This window comes from Doryrhamphus excisus, chromosome 21, assembly GCF_030265055.1.
Source record: "Doryrhamphus excisus isolate RoL2022-K1 chromosome 21, RoL_Dexc_1.0, whole genome shotgun sequence".
NCBI classification, from domain to species: domain Eukaryota; kingdom Metazoa; phylum Chordata; class Actinopteri; order Syngnathiformes; family Syngnathidae; genus Doryrhamphus; species Doryrhamphus excisus.
Window position 1 is genome coordinate 14,460,637 of NC_080486.1, and position 19,188 is coordinate 14,479,824.

The 19,188-nt window shown below is 43.1% G+C and overlaps 3 protein-coding genes across 10 annotated transcripts in view; 1 reads left to right on the top strand and 2 right to left on the bottom strand.

Annotated features, from left to right (window-relative positions):
* Positions 1-4,139, bottom strand: part of f3a (coagulation factor IIIa) — a 6,197-nt gene extending 2,058 nt beyond the window's left edge. For both annotated transcript variants that reach the window (XR_009120709.1, XM_058060962.1), the window contains exons 1-5: positions 3,975-4,139; positions 3,285-3,393; positions 2,664-2,857; positions 1,222-1,403; positions 983-1,151 (exon numbers count right to left, since the gene is read on the bottom strand). Coding sequence is in view for 1 of the 2 variants with exons in the window: in XM_058060962.1 (XP_057916945.1) it covers positions 983-1,151; positions 1,222-1,403; positions 2,664-2,857; positions 3,285-3,393; positions 3,975-4,035 (715 nt within the window). In the remaining variant the exon portion in view is untranslated. The remainder of the gene's footprint in view (positions 1-982; positions 1,152-1,221; positions 1,404-2,663; positions 2,858-3,284; positions 3,394-3,974) is intronic.
* On the top strand, positions 1,001-18,595 carry steap2 (STEAP family member 2, metalloreductase). 7 transcript variants are annotated; one of them, XM_058060957.1, is made up of 10 exons: positions 1,001-4,380; positions 5,151-5,313; positions 5,837-5,916; positions 7,715-7,888; positions 12,768-13,154; positions 13,685-13,851; positions 15,338-15,865; positions 16,857-17,021; positions 17,388-17,712; positions 18,447-18,595. In XM_058060957.1, exons 5-9 carry the CDS (start codon positions 12,815-12,817, stop codon positions 17,679-17,681), a joined length of 1,494 nt encoding a protein of 497 aa, XP_057916940.1. In that variant the 5' UTR covers positions 1,001-4,380; positions 5,151-5,313; positions 5,837-5,916; positions 7,715-7,888; positions 12,768-12,814; the 3' UTR covers positions 17,682-17,712; positions 18,447-18,595. The 7 variants fall into 7 exon arrangements, with proteins under 7 accessions (XP_057916940.1, XP_057916941.1, XP_057916935.1 ...); XM_058060954.1 differs by lacking the exons at positions 1,001-4,380; positions 5,151-5,313; positions 5,837-5,916; positions 7,715-7,888 and adding exons at positions 10,304-10,795; positions 11,742-11,939; XM_058060956.1 differs by lacking the exons at positions 1,001-4,380; positions 5,151-5,313; positions 5,837-5,916; positions 7,715-7,888 and adding exons at positions 10,304-10,795; positions 11,742-11,810.
* On the bottom strand, positions 7,149-9,262 carry alg14 (ALG14 UDP-N-acetylglucosaminyltransferase subunit). The gene is made up of 4 exons (XM_058060964.1): positions 9,077-9,262; positions 8,618-8,769; positions 7,723-7,845; positions 7,149-7,618 (listed from the first exon to the last, which is right to left on the bottom strand). The coding sequence occupies exons 1-4, from the start codon at positions 9,219-9,221 to the stop codon at positions 7,388-7,390; spliced, it is 651 nt and encodes a 216-aa protein (XP_057916947.1). The 5' UTR covers positions 9,222-9,262; the 3' UTR covers positions 7,149-7,387.
* Positions 18,596-19,188: the final 593 nt, after the last annotated feature.

Consider the following 19,188-nt stretch of genomic DNA (forward strand, 5'->3'; position numbering starts at 1 on the left):
TACACGTGTGTTTGTTGTACAAAGGAGGACATGAATGACATTTGATGATTGCCCCTTTGGACATTCAAATATATGAAATGAAATTGAATTGAAAAAGAATTGAAATGGATAAATTGAAATTTGCCATTGAAGAATTAGAGTTAGGAGTATTTGTGTGTGGGTGGGGGGTGAGGTGCGTTCTCTTGTGGTGTCCTGTGGTGTCCTGTGGTGGTGGCGGCACGCTACGATGTGCTATTCAGCCCGACCGGTTGGCATTGCCAGCAGTAAGTCCAATCCTAATCCCATACGCACACCTGCACGCAAATGCCAACCTCTGCGTAGGAACGCAACTTTCGAGCCCTGTTTTGTGTGTAAGCAAGTTTTATAAATGAGGCCCCTGGTCATGTGCTTTGGGTCGCGACTGAAAGAAGGAGTTTCCTCCTGGACTCACGCTAATAGCCCTTTTCCACTGTGGCCAACTCTGGCGTTGCTGGTAGAACCAGTTAACGGCCGGATGGAACCAGTGTTGGCTGCGTACTGACTCGGACACCTGGTTCATTTTCCATTGTCCTGGGGAGCCGTGTCGTGAGGGCACAGAGGCACCATTACACCCCCGGCAAATAACAGGACCTTCCACGTGTTTTTTCATCAAAACACACGGGCTTTGACACTGCACAATGTTTACAGGTCAAAACGTCAATAGGAACACATTAGAACAGAAGCATGGAATGTTGCAGGCTTGCGCTGTGTGGGGGGGATGATCCATGTCATCGCTATTGCTTTCTGACAGGAAGATAAAGATATGAAACGTCTTACACGACTATGGCTTTACAATCTGACTAGTTTGCTGCCATATAAACAAATGGGGGGGGCTGGAGGTCAGAAAAGGAAAATGAAGAATTCAAAGATGCTTTGTGACTACTGTTGAGTGACCTCATGCTGCCGTGAGTAATAAATGATAATACAAAGTAGTACATAGTACAAAGATGACATGTTTGTTTACCTTCAAGGATGCTGTGTTTGTGGTCCTCAGAGCACTGCGTTTGGCTGGGCTTTCCCAGCTGTTTGTCCGTCCTGCGGCTTGGAATGAAGGCCTGAACCGTAAAACAGTAGCTTTCCTCGTGATCCAGATCCGGTATCTCCATCACGTTGCTCTTTGAGATGTAGACTTTCTGGAAGCAGAGGTAAGTCATGGCTTCATTTGTCAAGTATGAGGCTGATCTGCTGACTCATCAAATGTACCTTGCCAGTGCTCTTGTTCCTACGATAAGTAACTTTGTACTCTAACTTCTCCGAAAAAATGTCCCTGATGCTCAGCTGCTGATCATCTTGAAACAAAGCAGTCAGCGGGTCCGTCACCATCAACCAGGTCGTCTTCTTGTCCTTGCTCACCTCCAGCTTGAACTCCACTCTGCCAATATCAGCTGGATAAGAAGAGTCACAATCAGAAGAAGCATTCATAGCATCTGGATACATTTCACCACATTCTTATCAACCACATATACAGTACACACAGTACATACAGTCGTCTGGGGCTGGGAGATATTTACCATAACTAATTGACCTTGGATATCCATACAATCTACCATCAACCACATATACAGTACACACAGTACATACAGTCGTCTGGGAGATATTTACCATAACTAATTGACCTTGGATATCCATACAATCTACCATCAACCACATATACAGTACACACAGTACATACAGTAGTCTGGGAGATATTTACCATAACTAATTGACCTTGGATATCCATACAATCTACCATCAACCACATATACAGTACACACAGTACATACAGTCGTCTGGGAGATATTTACCATAACTAATTGACCTTGGATATCCATACAATCTACCATCAACCACATATACAGTACACACAGTACATACAGTAGTCTGGGAGATATTTACCATAACTAATTGACCTTGGATATCCATACAATCTACCATCAACCACATATACAGTACATACAGTACATACAGTAGTCTGGGAGATATTTACCATAACTAATTGACCTTGGATATCCATACAATCTACCATCAACCACATATACAGTACACACAGTACATACAGTAGTCTGGGAGATATTTACCATAACTAATTGACCTTGGATATCCATACAATCTACCATCAACCACATATACAGTACATACAGGTCCTACTTGGCTTCTGACTAGTAGTTTAGAAGAAGTAAATTGGAGAGGCTAATAGTTGGCGCCCTATGCTAGCAGCAGCCATCTGCAATGATCCTGTGTGACGTAATAAAGCCGAGGACTGTGCCGTTATTTCATGTCCTAATGTTACAAAGTCATAAACAGGTGAGTAAAATATTCCAGGTAGTGATATTGAATCCTGCTTTGCCTAAATGGTCTTACTGGGTGGGCTCTGGGACCAGTTAACCATGAGAAAGGAGGCATGACTCGCTTCACCGTAGCGACGCCGTAGCGCTCAACCATCACAGGCTTTTCTCTCAAACAAGAAATCTCATCTTTTTAAAGAAGCCATTAGTCTTTTACTGATACGACTGCCAATACTTCTTTTCGGCTTGATTTACACAATGCGCTCATCTGGGTTGCTGTCGCCAATCTTCTCAAAGGCAGCTCCCAAACTACCTGTTGGAGACCCCTGCTGTGTACACTATGTACACTATGTACAGTACATGTGCTTCCCAAGTACTTACTGTCCTGGTAGGGACAGAATGTTGACGATTTGGTGTAGGGGAACTCGGTGAGGTCAGACGTGACTCCCAGGGGGGGTTCAGACAGGATGTAGGCCACATAGCAAGCCTTGACGTCCATCAGAGAATATGTCAGATCACACGTACGTGTTGAAGTACGGATGCAGTTTCTGTTCCTCTCTTTGCTCCTGCCAAGCCTGCAAAGATTCAACATGTAGACCACAAATACACATACTTACTGCTATCCTAATGCTGTGTACTACAATATTTACAATCATAATACCGTGTACTCCTACACTTCAAGTACTGCAATATTTACCATCTTAATGCCGTGTACGTGTGGGTAATATTATGTACAATATAGAATACATGATGTATACGTGTAGGTAGTATTGATGTTGTCATGGTGATTTTTGGTTCTACCCGTCTTTGTTAGCCTTTTTCTTTTTGTCAGGTGAAGGAGGTTTCATTTTGTCTGTGTGCTCACGTCACATGACAAGGAAGCCGTAAGAGTGAATGGAAGTACTGCAGTACAAGGTACAATACCTGTGTGTCCTGTATGGCTTCCATATGAGACAAAGCGTGTTGTGGTGATGAAAGTGGCTTGGAGGACTTAGGACTTACACTGAGAACTCCACAGTGTAGGAGTAGTGGCTCGGGAGGGGCTGCCAGCTCAGAATGGTTTTAAAGTTTGTGGATTCCCAGGTGACGTTCCGGGCTGTAGGGTAGGATCCTGTAAAAGTCACAATTCACGTTTAATGCTTGGATTATCAGCAGTCATTTCAGCATGAGCATGACTGGAAACATTCTCTACCAATGGGAAACTTCTCTTTATTGCACAATATTAAGCAATGGCATTGTCATCTTAAAAGCCATTTTACAGGGAGGGGAGAGGCAGAGTGTGCAATGTTCTGCATGTTTCACCTTGCAAGCAACAAGGCTGTACACCTTCCCTGGTAGACTTAACCAACTATACAGCTCAGTTCAAGTTGATTACAAATACAGGTCAAGGCAAGTGGAGAAATACACTATAAACTTCAGGTGAAATTGAGAAATAAAGAATATAGTTGAAGTGAAATGGAGAAATAAAGACAGTTGAAATCAAATGGAAAAAATAAAGAATATAATTCAAACAAAAGTAAGCCAAGTGCTTTGCTAGGCATTTTTTTGCTACAAATTAATTGAATCAATGTTTTAAGGCGACATTTTCACGCATGACGTGTGATTGTAAAAGATGAAGTAGTGAAGAAAAGATGCAGTAGTCGGCTTGAACGGGGTGGTAATGATCGCGTTATGTCAAATCATCCAAATTACCTGAGACGGCGAAAAAAAGCAGCGGGAAAAAGTCAATCAATCTTGAACCTTTTGTCCTCATTTTAAGTCCAGAAAGTTAATCTGCAGAGAAATGTCGACTTTGGCCTCGCAGGTACCATCAGTACTTCTTACATCGGTACTTTCTGCAGTACTCGCCGAAACCCAATGACGTCACAAAGGCTTCTCCCATAACCCAGCAGCCCCGAGGGATGCCCAGATATGGCATTTCCGGCACTGAGACGCCGGACACCGGAAGCTGCGGTTGAGTTCACCTCTTTATTTACTTGTTGCATTTTGGGAAATAATGAAGAATACACACGGTTAAAAGTGACATTTCACACAGACAATTCCATTGAAATTTATACTAATCACATAACCAAGGTCCTTAAAGCGGTGCATCGGAAAGGTACTGGTAGTATTTGTCTTTGCACCTCATTCTTAGATGAACAGGTTTACTTGGACTAGTTTTCTCATCTTTTTTTATATCCCAGCCGTGCACTGTTTTATAGTTTGCTGGTTGGGGTGTAATTGAAATGATTTCAAGGACTGTGTTCAAGTGCGATATTGACTGTCGCTGTTTTTTCCCGTTTAGAATTTAGGTGGATTAATGGCCCATTTTGTTTTTTTCCGTTTTTTATTGTTAATGTTCATTCAATAAATTGGGCACTGTGCCATCCCTGAGCTTGTAGTTTAACTATTTTGAAATTGCAGACTCCCTATAACTTAAGAGACCTCTTTTTCTTTGCTGTTAGTGTATAATTGGATGTGGTGTTAGTCACTTATTATTGTGAGATTGTGTATGATTTGCTATATACAATTTCCCTTGTGGAAATAATGCAAATTCCCTGGTGGAAAAATCCACAAGGCCATTCGACTTAGACAGACGATAGACTTAAATTAATTGGTTTCCTTTCCTTAATCACATATGATGCTCATTTTTCCACCCTTTGTATCGAGCTGTGGTCTCCCATAGAGCAGCTACACACAATAACCCGCACAGAAAACATTTGACATTTAGCAGAATCTGCTCCTATTCCAGTTGGTGATTTACAGCTCCATCCACACTCCCACCCTCTCCTGCCTCTCCTACTTCCTACGCTCCCAAGCTTTGGCTTGTGACCCCAAGAGCAAGATCGCAGACTCAAGTGGCCAAAATGACTTTCCTTTCCTTTGTAGGAAACTGGGTCAGGGACCATGGCTCACAGCTGGCCGGAGACGGCCTCAGTGTACCCCCCCCCCCCCCCCCTGGAAGTGGAAGTGGTGGCCCAGGGCCAGGAAGTCTGGGCTTCCCAGCTGAGAGCCATCCACACTGAATTGGTGAAAGAAGACGGATGGATTGGTATGTTCCTTGTCAATTGAAAGTACATGGAAAGTACATCTGTGCTACACAAGCACCTGTCAAGTGAAGAACGCATGCAACATCAAGAATGAAACATCACACTTTTTTCACATCTTACTAGTGCATGTCACTGACAACATTTGGAGAGTTGGGAAAGTGTGACCTGGATTGATGGTATGATTTCTCACGAGTATGCACAAGGCGTGTTCAGGCTTCTGCAACAGGAAGTCTACGAGGCTGATAAAGACCACTCGCATTCCTCTGATAGGACGTGCCTTGAAAACAAACACACAGGCTTTCATTGCTCAACTATCACCTGAGGCTGAATGCTCCATCTACTCTACCTTCTCCATCTCCTCTAGTGTACTTTGTGTACTCTACTCCATCTAGTGTGTGTACTACTATATGTAGTGTATGAGTACAAGCTATGATAGTAAAAGCAATTAAACAGAAGTAACTGTCAGCCGTGGCTTTCTTAGACTGCCAATGATCTCACGCACATTGTCATTTTTTATCATTTCAGCTCTGTCAGCATCATCCCGTGTGTCTCCCTCACGGAAGGTTGAGGGTTCCATCCCCTGTCACCAAGTGTCCTTGAGCAAGGTACTCGGCCCAGCTTGAATGGGGTGATGGTGGTTGCTTCTGTACTGCATCTCACACACTAAGTCACTGCAGTACACGAAGTATTTCATTGATTGGTAGTTATCAACACTTCATTTTTATGCTCCATTTATTTCAACACAGACACTAAACAAGTTTCATATAATCAATCGTACAGAGGTGCAAACGCCTCAGGAGGGATTTTGGTGATAGAATCCCCACAGCAGAATGTTTCCAGCTTCATGGGGGAGAGTGTGGATGCTGACAGTAGTGCTTTCCAACTCCCACTTCTTGCCTCAACCTGCTCAAGCATGTGTGCTTTTGAATTCTCTCTACCGACATTCCAAGTGAATCATAAGAAATGCAACAGTATTGTTGCTGTACAGTACATCTGCACTGGCACAATAAAGCATACAGATGACGTGTACTGCATGGCCGAGTGTGTATTTAGAATTTGTACTCCATTCCGCCACACTACTACTACTACTACCACTCCAAAACCCGTTTACTTGTCCCATTCCTTCTATCTGCTGTGTTACTCCAGTTTCCCTTGGTTGTTGTGGTGTCGTTATCTCAGCAGTTGGCATATTCAAATCAAATATCACTTGTTGTTAAGAGACTTGGTGAACTGCTAGATTTTATAACGGCAGGGCAGCGTTTACTGAACTGTCAAGTGGAACAGTTCCATGTAGAAAAGCTTATTTTTGCAGAATATTTGAGTACAAGAGTTCAGAGTTCAGTCCACTAATGTGATTTTCTGAATGTTCTTTCAATCTGCAAGTCCCAAAAATTGGCGGGTTGGCGACTCATGCTAGACACGGCTAGCGGGGGCCCGCGTCCAACCCCATTAGACTCAACAATGCTCTTCCAAGAATGGAACACTCTTCACCTTCCACGGGAGCATGATGGAAAAAGAACTCCCCCATTGATTAGAAAGCATAGATGGTAGGAATTTTGACAAAACACCCAGGCACATACTCTGTAGCTGACATCGCGTTTCAAGGCAGAGGTCAGCTGATTTGCATACAGTCTTCAATGGATGAATTTAGTCAGGCGTTACGACGCAGTTACCTTGATGACATTTACACCTTCTGTGGGAGGTCAGTCAAAGTAGATTTGGTGCACAATGCGCTGTTATACTTTGGAAACCCAGGTTCCACCCTTTTGTTTGTTTCATCGTCTTTGGGACAAACACAGGCTGAAATTGATTGTGTTTTATACATGATAGGCATGAAGACAGTATTTCCCCTTTTTTATTCCAAGTGTTTGCAGTACATGGAATTATAGCTTCAAATTACTGTTTTAGCACACTCACCCGCTCACTCTGTGATGTGCGTATGCATGTGGACACTGATTGGCTGAGTGAAAACATGCCCTGCTAGGAGTTTGGTTACTGCTGGGCTCAACACAATGTATCATATGCAGTACACAGAGGTAACAATCATATTTACTCAATACTGAGGAACAAGTAGTATCACACTATTCTTCCGAGGAAAATGGATTTGGGGTAGCGGTCCTTCAGACTGGCCCACTGCACAAAGAAGTAGTCTGCCATGTGGTAGAGGATTCTCCCTGTGAGCGACATGGTCTCCACTCGACAAACGCTTTCAACGTAAACAATCAAGACTTTTTTCATTCCCACCACTCCAAGCAGGAGTCCTGCCATGCACAGAGGAACACACGTCCCCGGGCCGTTGCACAGCACCTACAAAAACAAGCCAACACATTTTCAATGAAAAGCGCCAAAGAGGGCAGATGTTGACTAACCCTCTCTTCCCACATGCTCTTCAATATGCTGAAGACGCTCACCATGTCGGGTCGGAGGCGAAAGACCAGCGGCACAGAATAACGCAGCGCATTCAGGGTGCTTACGACCGAAGAACTCCATGACTGATGCACCTCTCGGCTCCGTGGGATCCGATGAATGGCGTACTAGGAAACATTTACAGAAGTATTTGAAGAAGTACTGCATTTGGTAAGTCTACCACCTTGCAAAGACATCAACGTACAGTAGTGTGAAAAACTGTTTGCTCCTTTTTCCAATTATAGTCAGTCAATGACAAAATGCTGCACTTTTTACATAAAATGACGACACGACAGTCCTGCAGTTTTAACATGAAAAGTACCCCCCCGATAAAACATAACTCAGATGAAATGAGATCTGTTGGTGTGGAAAAGGTTCTAGAGCCCTTTCTAAAGACTTGGGACACCAGCCAACCACAGTGAGAGCCATTAACCACAAATGGCCAAAACATGGAACTGTGGTGAACCTTCCCAGGAGTGGCGGGCCAACCACAATGACGCCAAAAGCACAGCCATGACTCATCCAAGAGGTCACAAAAGACCCCACAACAACATCCAGATAAGTGCAGGCCTCATTACCTCAGTTAAGGTGATGCTGGAAAAGCCTCCAATGTGGCTGAGTGCCAGCGAGTCTGTGAAGGAGTTTGATGGTCAGGTTGTGAAGCGGGCAGCAGGAGGATTTGGCCAGCCATGGGTATTTGTAGTTTCACTCTTCTACCATTAGCTTTTGTGTGTACGCGTGGTAAGAGTTGTGCATGAATGCAACATGACATACAATACTACGGCACACCTTCATTCAATTTTTTTACATTCAGCGCGTGAAGTCCACAAATCCTTGATTTTGTACATGCATTTGGACTACTGGCAGCAGTATATATTTATACATACATTGTGTTTGTACCTGCGGGTCAGAGTTGAAGGACTCTTTGGATTGTTCGAAAGCACGGACTTTGTCCTCGCTCATCCTGTCAGTATCAGCAAGAACATAAAGACGAGGTGAGAAGGCAGCAGAAAGACTCTCCATCAGCCTCAGCATCTCTGTAGTGTGACCACCTAAAAACAAACACGTCAGTGTTTCATTCACACCTGATGGAATAATGCAAATGGCAAATTGACATATTTTGTGGTAGCATCATCTCACTTGGTCTATGTCAGCGTCTTTGAGTACTTTGAGTACGTTCATTTACGGACACTGCTTACTACTTAGTCTGATTGTAGTATCAGCACTTTTAGTCGGAACAAAACAGTCAGTCAATTACTCATCGAAGAGTTCCCGGATTAAGAACTGCATTCTCGAGAAAACATTAGAAAACCCACAAAGAAACAAAAGTGACCATAAATAACACTGCATATATTTTACCTGATCCCGCAACGACAAGCACAGGAATGCGACCTTTGCTTTCGGGTTTATAGTTTGATACATTCCCGATAGTTAAATATAAGCGGATAATACTAACAATGAATAGAATTATTATGATAAAGAAGGCTGCTACGACTATCGCCATGACTGCTACGATCTTCTTCTTTGTGCAAATTCTTGACGTTTTCTTTTCCACATTGCTTTGCTGCCACTGTGTGGTGGATGATGGTTACTGCATGGCTTTACATACTTGGCAGTACTTTCCGTACCAATATGCGTACTGCTAAACTCCAATCCGGTTGTTTTCACTGATGTATTCCGCATACATATATCAAGTAATCTGATCTTTTCAGTTGTCCTTCTTTCCTGTCCATGTTGCAATTAATATTTAGAAGAATACGACTTGTTTTTAAAGCACTACATTGTGAAGTGCTACCTCCCAGCGGTGACTGCCTGCTATTGCACGATTATTTTTATTACTCTATATTTATTATTGTCGTGTTAGTGACATACTGTAAGTGTAAATGATGACACTTGCCATCTTTGCTTACTACACGGAGTTGAACGGAAATGAAGGTGACATAGTAACATACCATATTATATATACCATATTATACCATATTCATGCTTTTGACAATGGTCGCTTTGTGTGTGTTAGTAGAAATGTCCTAGCATGCAAAGGTTTATCCTTATGGTCCTTATCCTTATCCCTAAGTATGCAAATAGCGTCTGCTCCTCCTGCAGCCCGCCCCCGCCCCTACCCACGTCCAGCATTCTGGTGATGCAGGGGGGCTTCCACGGCGGTACTTGGCGTGAACTCACTCAGATATGATATATGGTATACAACACCGGGATCGGACCGGAAGCTTTGTCTATCACTGATTGGAAGATTGGGTTGTCGGATCGTCCACGCATAACATGAACGCACCACGGGGCAGTGACAGACGCGGTTAAAAGGCGTTCAGGGGAGAGGAAGGAGAGGAATCATCGATCGGAGTTTACCGGCTGGTAGGTCACCTTGATTTAGGTCTGATGAACGTTAACGTGTCATCCACGCTACAGGTGCAGGTTCCTCATGACGTCAGTGTGCTTGGAGATTGAAGGTCAGAAGCTGCATGTCTTCTTCTTGTACCTTCACAGCAGACTGTACATCATGAATGTTCAACTCGTAGTGTAGCTGGAATAAGAATGGGATATATGAATTCGTATGGATGCTCTCCATTCTGCATCCACGGCTACACAACCGGCAGACACGCTTCGAGATATGTTTCCTCATCGCAAAATCCTTTATCAATTGGAATCCAAAGACTTATTTTCTACTGGAGCATGACTGCAGAGATGTGTACAACATTGCCACTTATCCTTATCGGATCTTACAGAGGTCTGAACCCCGAGATCCAATTAAGGCATTTCCATATATATTCATTCACGCCGGAAACTTAATGTACTTATGTAAGCATTTTAAGTGTATTTAACACAGCTGCTTCATGTCCTAAAGTTGAACGTAACTATGGACAAAAAAACTGCATGATACGCAGTGAAGGTCCATAAACCTGTTAGGATTGTCCCGGGATTTCATTCATCAATTGAGGTAGTGACGTGAAATATCGCGATATCCTGCGCGATCTCGTCTTGCGCGCTTTGCATTGTGGGCACAAGTGGTCAACCATCACAGTCACGTCCAAGAGCTTGTGGGACGACGGGACACTACTTTGGGCGGTAAGTCTGCTGTATGTCCTTCATGAATATTTCCAAAAATATCAGCTAAATGTATATTACTTTATTGAGTCACAATAAATAAGCGTCGTGTGGTCAGCGGGAACTGGCAATAGTCGTTCGCTCCCTCAGTGGCACTGCTAATATACATTGGTTTTCACTTGGAATCGGTTTAGTATCGAACAATTTTGTTTTGTTGACATTCTGTACCCTAGCATCAGCGATATGTTGTAGGTTTTTTTTATATTTCCATTAATAAACACGTTCACCTTTACATGTGACTATTAGTTGGTAAAAACAATGCAATACACAAGGGTCGCCTATATGTGGCGCTGTTTACATACACGGACAGAACCACGTGACGCCAAGATATATCGATATTTAAAAATATTCATCTTTCTATTAAGCACAATATCAAAAACAAGCATATCGTTCATATCTATAGACTGATTTTGATGCGGAGGTCTCATGTTTCAAGATGGCGCTGGCCGAGTGCAAGCTAGTTAAGGCAGCTCCGTGTCTTCTGATGTGTTTTTAGTGTTTAATAGTGCTTTATTGATTACTTTCTTGTTTTATTGTGCCATGCCGACCCCTTAAGCAAGTGTGAGTCAGCGTTTTGAGGTCTGATTTTTTTTTTACATTATTGATTCATTTTAATGACTGGTACAACTAAAGGTACATTGGTTTGAACAAATATGAGGATGAGAAAATGGCTCCTATAGTGTCATTCAAGAGCTGATACTGGCACCTTCCATGATTTTCTTGATGATAACCACAACCACACTTCCTACATGAATAACTTCAGCATTGTACTGCCCAACACTCTTGGAAGGTAAATAAAGGATTGTACCAGGAATTAAAATGAAGAAAAAAGGGTGGTTTAACCATTTTTCTATGACCGTGTATTAAGAAATGTCACGTAATAATTGATGTGAATATCTTTTAACAGGACATGACTGAGGCCGTGGAGAAAACCACCTGGAGTCTACGTCACCAGAAAGTCAGTGGGTGTTCTGAGGTTGGCATCATCATGAAGGGTGTTGTGGTACTTCAAGTCATTGCAGCAGCCCCGCTGGTTGGACTTTTTTTCCATCGTGACCATCAGGGTTCCTCCTCAACTCTGCTTCACATTGGAGGTGTTCCAAAAGTAAAAGTCATGGTAACTCTCATAGCCTTTAAGCTCACCGGTTCACAAAAGTGTTAGCATTTCTTCCACTACTATGTTGCTCTTATTCCTGAATAAAGCTTTTGATGAAAGCGTTGATTTTTATCTTTGTTTGTGAGGGATTGAAGTGAATTGTTTAGTGATGAACTGTATCACACATTCAAATACACGATTGCTGGAATGGCAATAGTAAGATCTTTTGTTGCAAATTTCTATATTTGAGATGTTAAAAGTGGAAACTTTGGTTTTGACAGGCTTTGAACTTGGTGTGTATTGTTCTCATAAGATGGTTGGTTGCCTGCAACCTTTGTTCAACAGAAAGCTTTATTTTCTATGCTGTGACAGAGTTGGTAAAACATTGAAAAACTGACATTTATTCGCTATTGATTGAGGATTTTACAGTATGGCAGAAATGTCAGTTGAATTCTTTACCTTCTCTTATTTGAGACATTTTCCTTTCAAAGGTTACTCCGACAGCCGCTTTTGAGAAGAACAATGCTTTTTGTTGGAAAGTCATGTCGGACTACAAAATATAAAAGCATGCAAAATGGGGAAAAAAGTATTGAAGTCTAAAAATAGTATTAGTCTCAAGTTATTGAATAGCGTTGGAGTAAAGTGATAAAATGTTAGCCAAACGTTTAATCACATGGTATCAAGCTCAAATACACAGGTTTGATCAACACAGGAAGGTTCTTTCAAGTTGCCTCCAATGTAAATGATCTGAACAGGGTTTCTTTCCGTGTAGTAAAGGTGAACATGTTGATTTTCTTTGGTTTGATTTCAATGGACACTTTTTATTTCTCCCGGCAGCATTTCCTCCATCTTTGGATCCTCTAAAGCACAGAAGAAGATACTCAATGATGATCAGCAGTCACAACTCCGTGTCATCCCACCATCTCCACGATGGCCCCGCCTACCTCCTCCCGAAGATCAACAAGTGCGGAGACTTGCCGAGCCAACCCACGGTTGCAATTCTAGGATCAGGGGATTTCTCCAAGTGTCTGACTGTTCGTCTGCTGCGCTGCGGCTTCCACGTGGTGATTGGCAGTCGGTATCCAAATCAAGCAGCCCAAGTCTTCCCCCACGTGGTGGACGTGACACATCATGAGGACGCGGTGGGCAAGGCCAACGTCGTCATCTTAGCCATCCATCGAGAGCACTACGCTAGTTTGTTGGACCTCAAGCATTTACTGGAAGGTAGAGAACTATTCAAACTTACTGCATCCATGTTTGACTGACTTTCAGTGAGCTGCTTGGGAGCCCAGTGTCCGTCAAAGCTCACTTATTAAGGGAATGAGAAAAAACCCACTCAAAGCAGCAAAGGCAGACAGGGAATGAAACTTCACACTTGAACCGTTTGAGGGTTTCTTCTACAAGGCTTGGAGTGTCCTTGGAGACAGAGCGTAAATACCCTTCTCTTCAAAAGATACATTGCGTTGTAGTCAACATTTGAACAGTGCCCACCAGAGTGTGTGTGCTGGAGCCCATCCCAGCTGTCTTTGGGTGAGAGGCAGGGTACGCCCTGGACAGGTTGTTGGAATGTAGGAGGAAGCCAGAGAAAACGCACGCATGCACGGGGAGAAACATACAAACTCCACACAGATGCCAAACGGAGATTTGAACCATCTGGGCACTGTTTTAGCTCTATTCTTTAGAAATGCTGGCAGTACGCAGTAGATGACAAGTAGGAGAATAATTCCAGATTTTTGGGACTTGTCTCCTTGCAGGAAAGATATTGGTGGATGTAAGTAACAACAGGAGGTTGAAACAGTATCCAGAGTCCAATGCTGAGTTCTTGTCCATGCTGCTGCCACACTCCATCGTGGTCAAAGCATTCAACGTCATATCATCCTGGGCCATGCTGCAGACCTCCCCCAAGGATGCCAGCACACAGGTACCAACTACACATTTTCATTGCATTCTTTTTCCAAGTACATACAAGTCATTGCAAGATGTGATGTTGGAAACCAATGAAAAAGTAACCAATTAGAATACAACTTCAGCGATTTGAAGTTGGTTCTTTGTTCCCACGCTGAGAGTGGAGGCAGGCGACGGGCTCAATAATGACACCCAAGTTGAAGTGTCAGGAAGACACCAAACATTAGTGACACAATTATTAAATGTCAAGTACGTCTACCGTGTTTTGCAGCACAGCTCAAAGCCTGCTAAAAGCTGTGAAAAGTTGGTCAAGTGTGGTAAAAACTGTTAAAGCCTGAGAATACTTGACTTGTGGCATTGAGGGAGGAAGATGCAAGCTTGTGAAAAATACACATTTGGAATTTCAATTCAATTGAATGCAAGTGTGGTGGGAATAGTTGTTTGTCTATATGTGCCCTGTGATTGGTTGGGTCAGGGTTAGGGGTCTAACCCCCACCCTGACCAGTGCATGGTGGACCCCGCTTCTCACTCGAAGGATTTGAATTGAAATTGAATGAATGAAAGTGGAAGTACATAAACTCATTGCATTTGAGACTATTTTATTATATCTATCCATCCATGTTCTATGCCGCTTCTCCTCGCTCGGTTGGCAGGGGTGTGCTAGAGCCTATCCCAGCTGACCCCGATGAGAGGTGAGGTACGCCGTGGACTGGCTGCCAGCCAATCGCAGGGCACGTACAGACAAATACAAAAGATGCGTTACAAACACTAAAATGAAAGAACTTCAGAAGACTATTGTCAATCCCATGTTTGGGTGAATCTCGGTTGCAGTATGCAGTAGGCATGCTTTGTTTATATATATATATATATATATATATATATATATATATATATATACTCTTGGATCCTTCCAAGAGTATAGAGTTGGTCCACAGCTCCACAACAAGAACCACACCACACTGTTACACCTGAATCTGACTCACACCCAGAGCATCCCTAAGAACCTTAACTCCAGGGCCTTAAGGAACTCCGAGCACATCTCATCCTCCCCCGGAGCCCTGCCACCAAGGAGCTTTTTGACCTCCTGGGAAACCATGAAGTGGCTTCCTCACTGTCGTGTTTCTGTGGGTGTGACGAGGTCTTTGAAGTATTCAATCCACCACTCCACAGCAGCTCAAGTGGAGGTCAGCAGCACACCATCCCCACCATGCATAGTGTACATTAGCAATTGCTAACTTGCTTTTTGCAACTTCAGTTAAAATTGGTGGAATTGAGTTGGACTTTGGGAGACATTCTTTCTTCAATTTGTCACAATCTTTCAAACCCAGACAAACCATCTCTAAGGAGGAAGTGCTTTGTGGGGCTTCTGTGCCATGAGGGTTTTTCACATTGTGCCTGTGAACTGCGAAGTCAAAGGAAACGGCTAACACCTATATTCCAAAAAGGATGATAGAAATGATGTACTGATACATTTCCAGCATCTCTGCTGTGTTCCTCTGCAGGTGTTTGTGTGCAGTGACTCGGTGGAGGCTCGTCATCATATCATGGAGTTAGCCCGCCAGCTACATTTCCATCCGCTAGACATGGGTACACTATCTTCATCTCAGGACATTGAAAATATGCCCTTACGGTTGTTTCCTGGCTGGAAAGGTCCAGTCCTCACCGCTGTCACCCTGTCTGTCTTCTTCTTCGCCTATTCCTTCGTAAGAGATATCATCCACCCTTATCTGAAATACAAACAGAGTGACTTCTACAAGATCCCCATTGAGATGGTCAACCGGACGCTGCCGACTGTGGCAATCACTCTGTTGGCACTGGTGTACCTGGCCGGCCAGATAGCTGCTGCCCACCAACTGTACTATGGCACAAAGTACAGGCACCTTCCACATTGGTTGGAGGGATGGCTGCAATGCCGAAAACAGTTAGGCCTTCTAAGCTTTTTCTTAGCTTCTATCCATGTTCTCTACAGTCTCTGTTTGCCCATGAGGCGGTCTGAGAGGTACCTGCTGCTCAACACTGCTTTTCAACAGGTCAGAAACCATTTGGTGCTAGTGTATCCATTACTATTGTTTGCTTTTCAACCTATATTTCCAAGTCCGTAGCTTGTCTGACTCGCTGTATTAGCATAGAAATGACTCCCTCAAAGGGCTGGGCGATATATGCATATTTTCAAAATATCAACGTTTACTTTAAGCACCATTATATGGATATAGACTGGCTTTGTGCAGTATCGGAGCAGAAGCAAGACAGACGGCAAGAAATAAGCAGTATCTCATGCTATTGGTTGATTTATTTATGTGTAGCAGACCAAAAACAAAGCCCACTACACTACAAGCATGGAGTCTGTTTTCCAGAGAGAAGATGAGAACGTGGTTGTTTTGATGCGTGGGTGACGGTGTGGTGTCCTTTGCTTGGTTGTCACTGAACATCTTGGATGTTCATAGCAAAGTCCTCAATCCCAATGTGGGAAGTTCTGGATAGTACTTTCTAACTTTGATCCAACACGACAAAACACAACCAACATCAAGGACGTGTCAGAGGTTTTCCCGATGCAATCTGTTCAAACCCCAAGCTAGCAGCCCACCAGCATGGAAGCTGCGCTTTCTTTGAGTCACCACTAATATCCAATGAATGTTTTGTCTTTCTTATAATAAACCACCACAAGCCAGTTGGAGTTGAAAAGACAAATTATGTGAAAAAGATTTCTCAGTGGTGCAATGAAGAAAGGCGAAAGACAGCGATATCAGTGTGTGACTTATGAATTTCTTGTGGCATCATGTTGGATTCAAGCCTGTGAATATTGTCACTCTGGATCCAAGTCTAGTATTCTCGGGGCATCGGATTGATGGCAAGTAGACAGGTTAAAAGGAACCATCCAGAACTTCCCACAATGGCATTGAATACGTTGTTATTCCGCTCAAACTGGATTTTGATAGGAGGACATTGGTCGGGGGGAGTGGCAGTGCAGTAGTAGGTAGGACATTATTCATGGCTTTGTGTCAACATTGCCTGTGTTGGCAGGTCCATTCTAATGTGGAGAATTCCTGGAATGAAGAGGAGGTTTGGAGGGTGGAGATGTATGTTTCCTTTGGGATCATGAGTCTTGGACTCATGTCACTGCTGGCCATTACTTCCATCCCTTCTGTTCACCACACACTCAACTGGAGGGAGTTTGGCTTCATCCAGGTATGAACAGAATATCATCAGGCGTGGGATATTGAGGTTTAACCAAGATGATATTGTCGTTACCTATGAGTTGGCATCCATTCCACATGCACGCTGCACTTCTATTTGTTGTGTTCTGATGTTAAAATCTGTTAAAATGAAGAAACATAGAAACTTTGAGAAGTTTATAAGACACTGATTTTAAATGATGTTTATTTTTTTAGTGGGCAAGGGGGTAAAATGGCTCTTTTCATAGTTAATAAATAGTAAATGGCCCTACGCCAAACAATGAACATGTATTCATCATTCTGACACTGTAAATCAGACAAAATCCCAAATCAATGCTAAGGAGAGTTGTTCCATCACGTTCTTGTGTCTTGGTTCTAGTCCACGCTGGGTTACATCGCTCTGCTCATCGCAACATTCCACGGCTTCTTGTTTGGCTGGAAGCGAGCCTTCGAAGAGGATGCTTACCGCTTTTACATGCCCCCCAGCTTTGTGGTGGCATTGGCACTGCCGTCGTGCGTCATCGCGGGGAAGGTGTTGATGCTGCTTCCATGTGTGGCCCACAAGCTCTACCGGATCCGCCGTGGTTTGGATCAAAGTCCGCATCAGAGCAAAAGCCTGGAGCCTTTTGGCTCAGCAGTCAACATTTCACCAGAGCGAGTCACAATGATGTAATGAGTACGTGTGCAACACCACCATCAGTCTGGTACGTACCAATGGTTTTAAGGTAACATTTGGTTACACTAAGAACACAACATGCAAAACATAAAACTGCTTAGCTTCTGTGTAAACAACTTCAATGCTTTTTGTAATGGCATGTTTTGTAATACATCATGTAATGTATGTACATCATACATACATACATGTGTACATCATGTAATACATGACCTAACCCTTTTTGACCACCTCCACGTGGCCCAAAAGGAGAAGGAACGCTACCCCCTCTTTGTTTTACATTAATTACAATATATTTGTTCACTCCCTTTACTCCAAGTACTCTTTGTACTCTTTGCCCATGTTAGATAGGCACATGTAAACAGTGTGCTACAATAGAAGTCAAGGTCTGCAAGGACAGTATAGCATAAGTGATAAAAAGGTTGATGAGTGTGTAGAGACTGTACGCCCAAGGAAAGGGAGCGTTGGTAAGTATAAGAGAGCATTGTATTAGACAGCATTGTATGTACTATTATTATAATTACATTATTTCAATGACACGACTGGCACTTTTTTCTTTTTGTTTCATGCAAGCAGTTCATTGTGCAATGAATACAATTCTCCAATGAAAAGAAAATGAACATGGCATAATATATAAGTAGTTTACAAGGCTTGTTTTTGGTAAAGTGCAAGGATGCAGACAAATAACAGTAACAGTAAAAGTTTGAACAGTATGAATGACGATTTTATTATGGATTAATTGAAGTGTTGTGTTAATAATTGCAGATTGAAGTCCCGCCCCCTTCCCTACTGAACAATGGCGGCACACTGCTTTCATCTTATCTACTCGTCTTTGTTGACGTATTTCACCTGGAAGGCCAAGCGCCCCCACACGGAAGATGCTTCTCAAACTCTGGCTTCCCCCACTCCCCGAAGCCTGGACCGTACTGGATTTATTCACCATAAACGCTTCCTGTCCCTCAATTTTGATGTGTACCATAGAGGAAATGTGTACATCTGTGTACTCCATACTGAAACATGCGCCTATAAATACATGTACTGTTCTGTCACACAGCTGGTGATCCGTACAGAACACATCCTGCCCTGCCACTCATGTCTTATGGAGCTTGACGTCAAGGTGATGTCACACATGATCATTTTAGTTCTATTCTTTTTCAGATGCTAACTGTGTATTTGAGGACCTTGAGCGGCGTGGCTCAGATGGTAGGCTGGCCGTCTCTCAACCTGAAGGTTGTGGGTTCGGTCCTCCTGTGATCCTGTTGCAGTATCCTTGGGCAAGATACTGAACCCCTACTTTCTCCTCATGCTGCGTCATCAGTTGGTAAATGTGCTAAGTGTTTTGCAGGTAAAAAAACATTTACTTTAACCATGAGTGTTATGTAACAGTCCCAACTTTTGAAACACTTTCCTATATTTTTCAATACTGTCTGTCTTACAGGACATGTTTGTACTATATACATACTTGTTACTTTGTGGCTTGTAGTAGTCGAGTAGTGTAGTAGTTGTA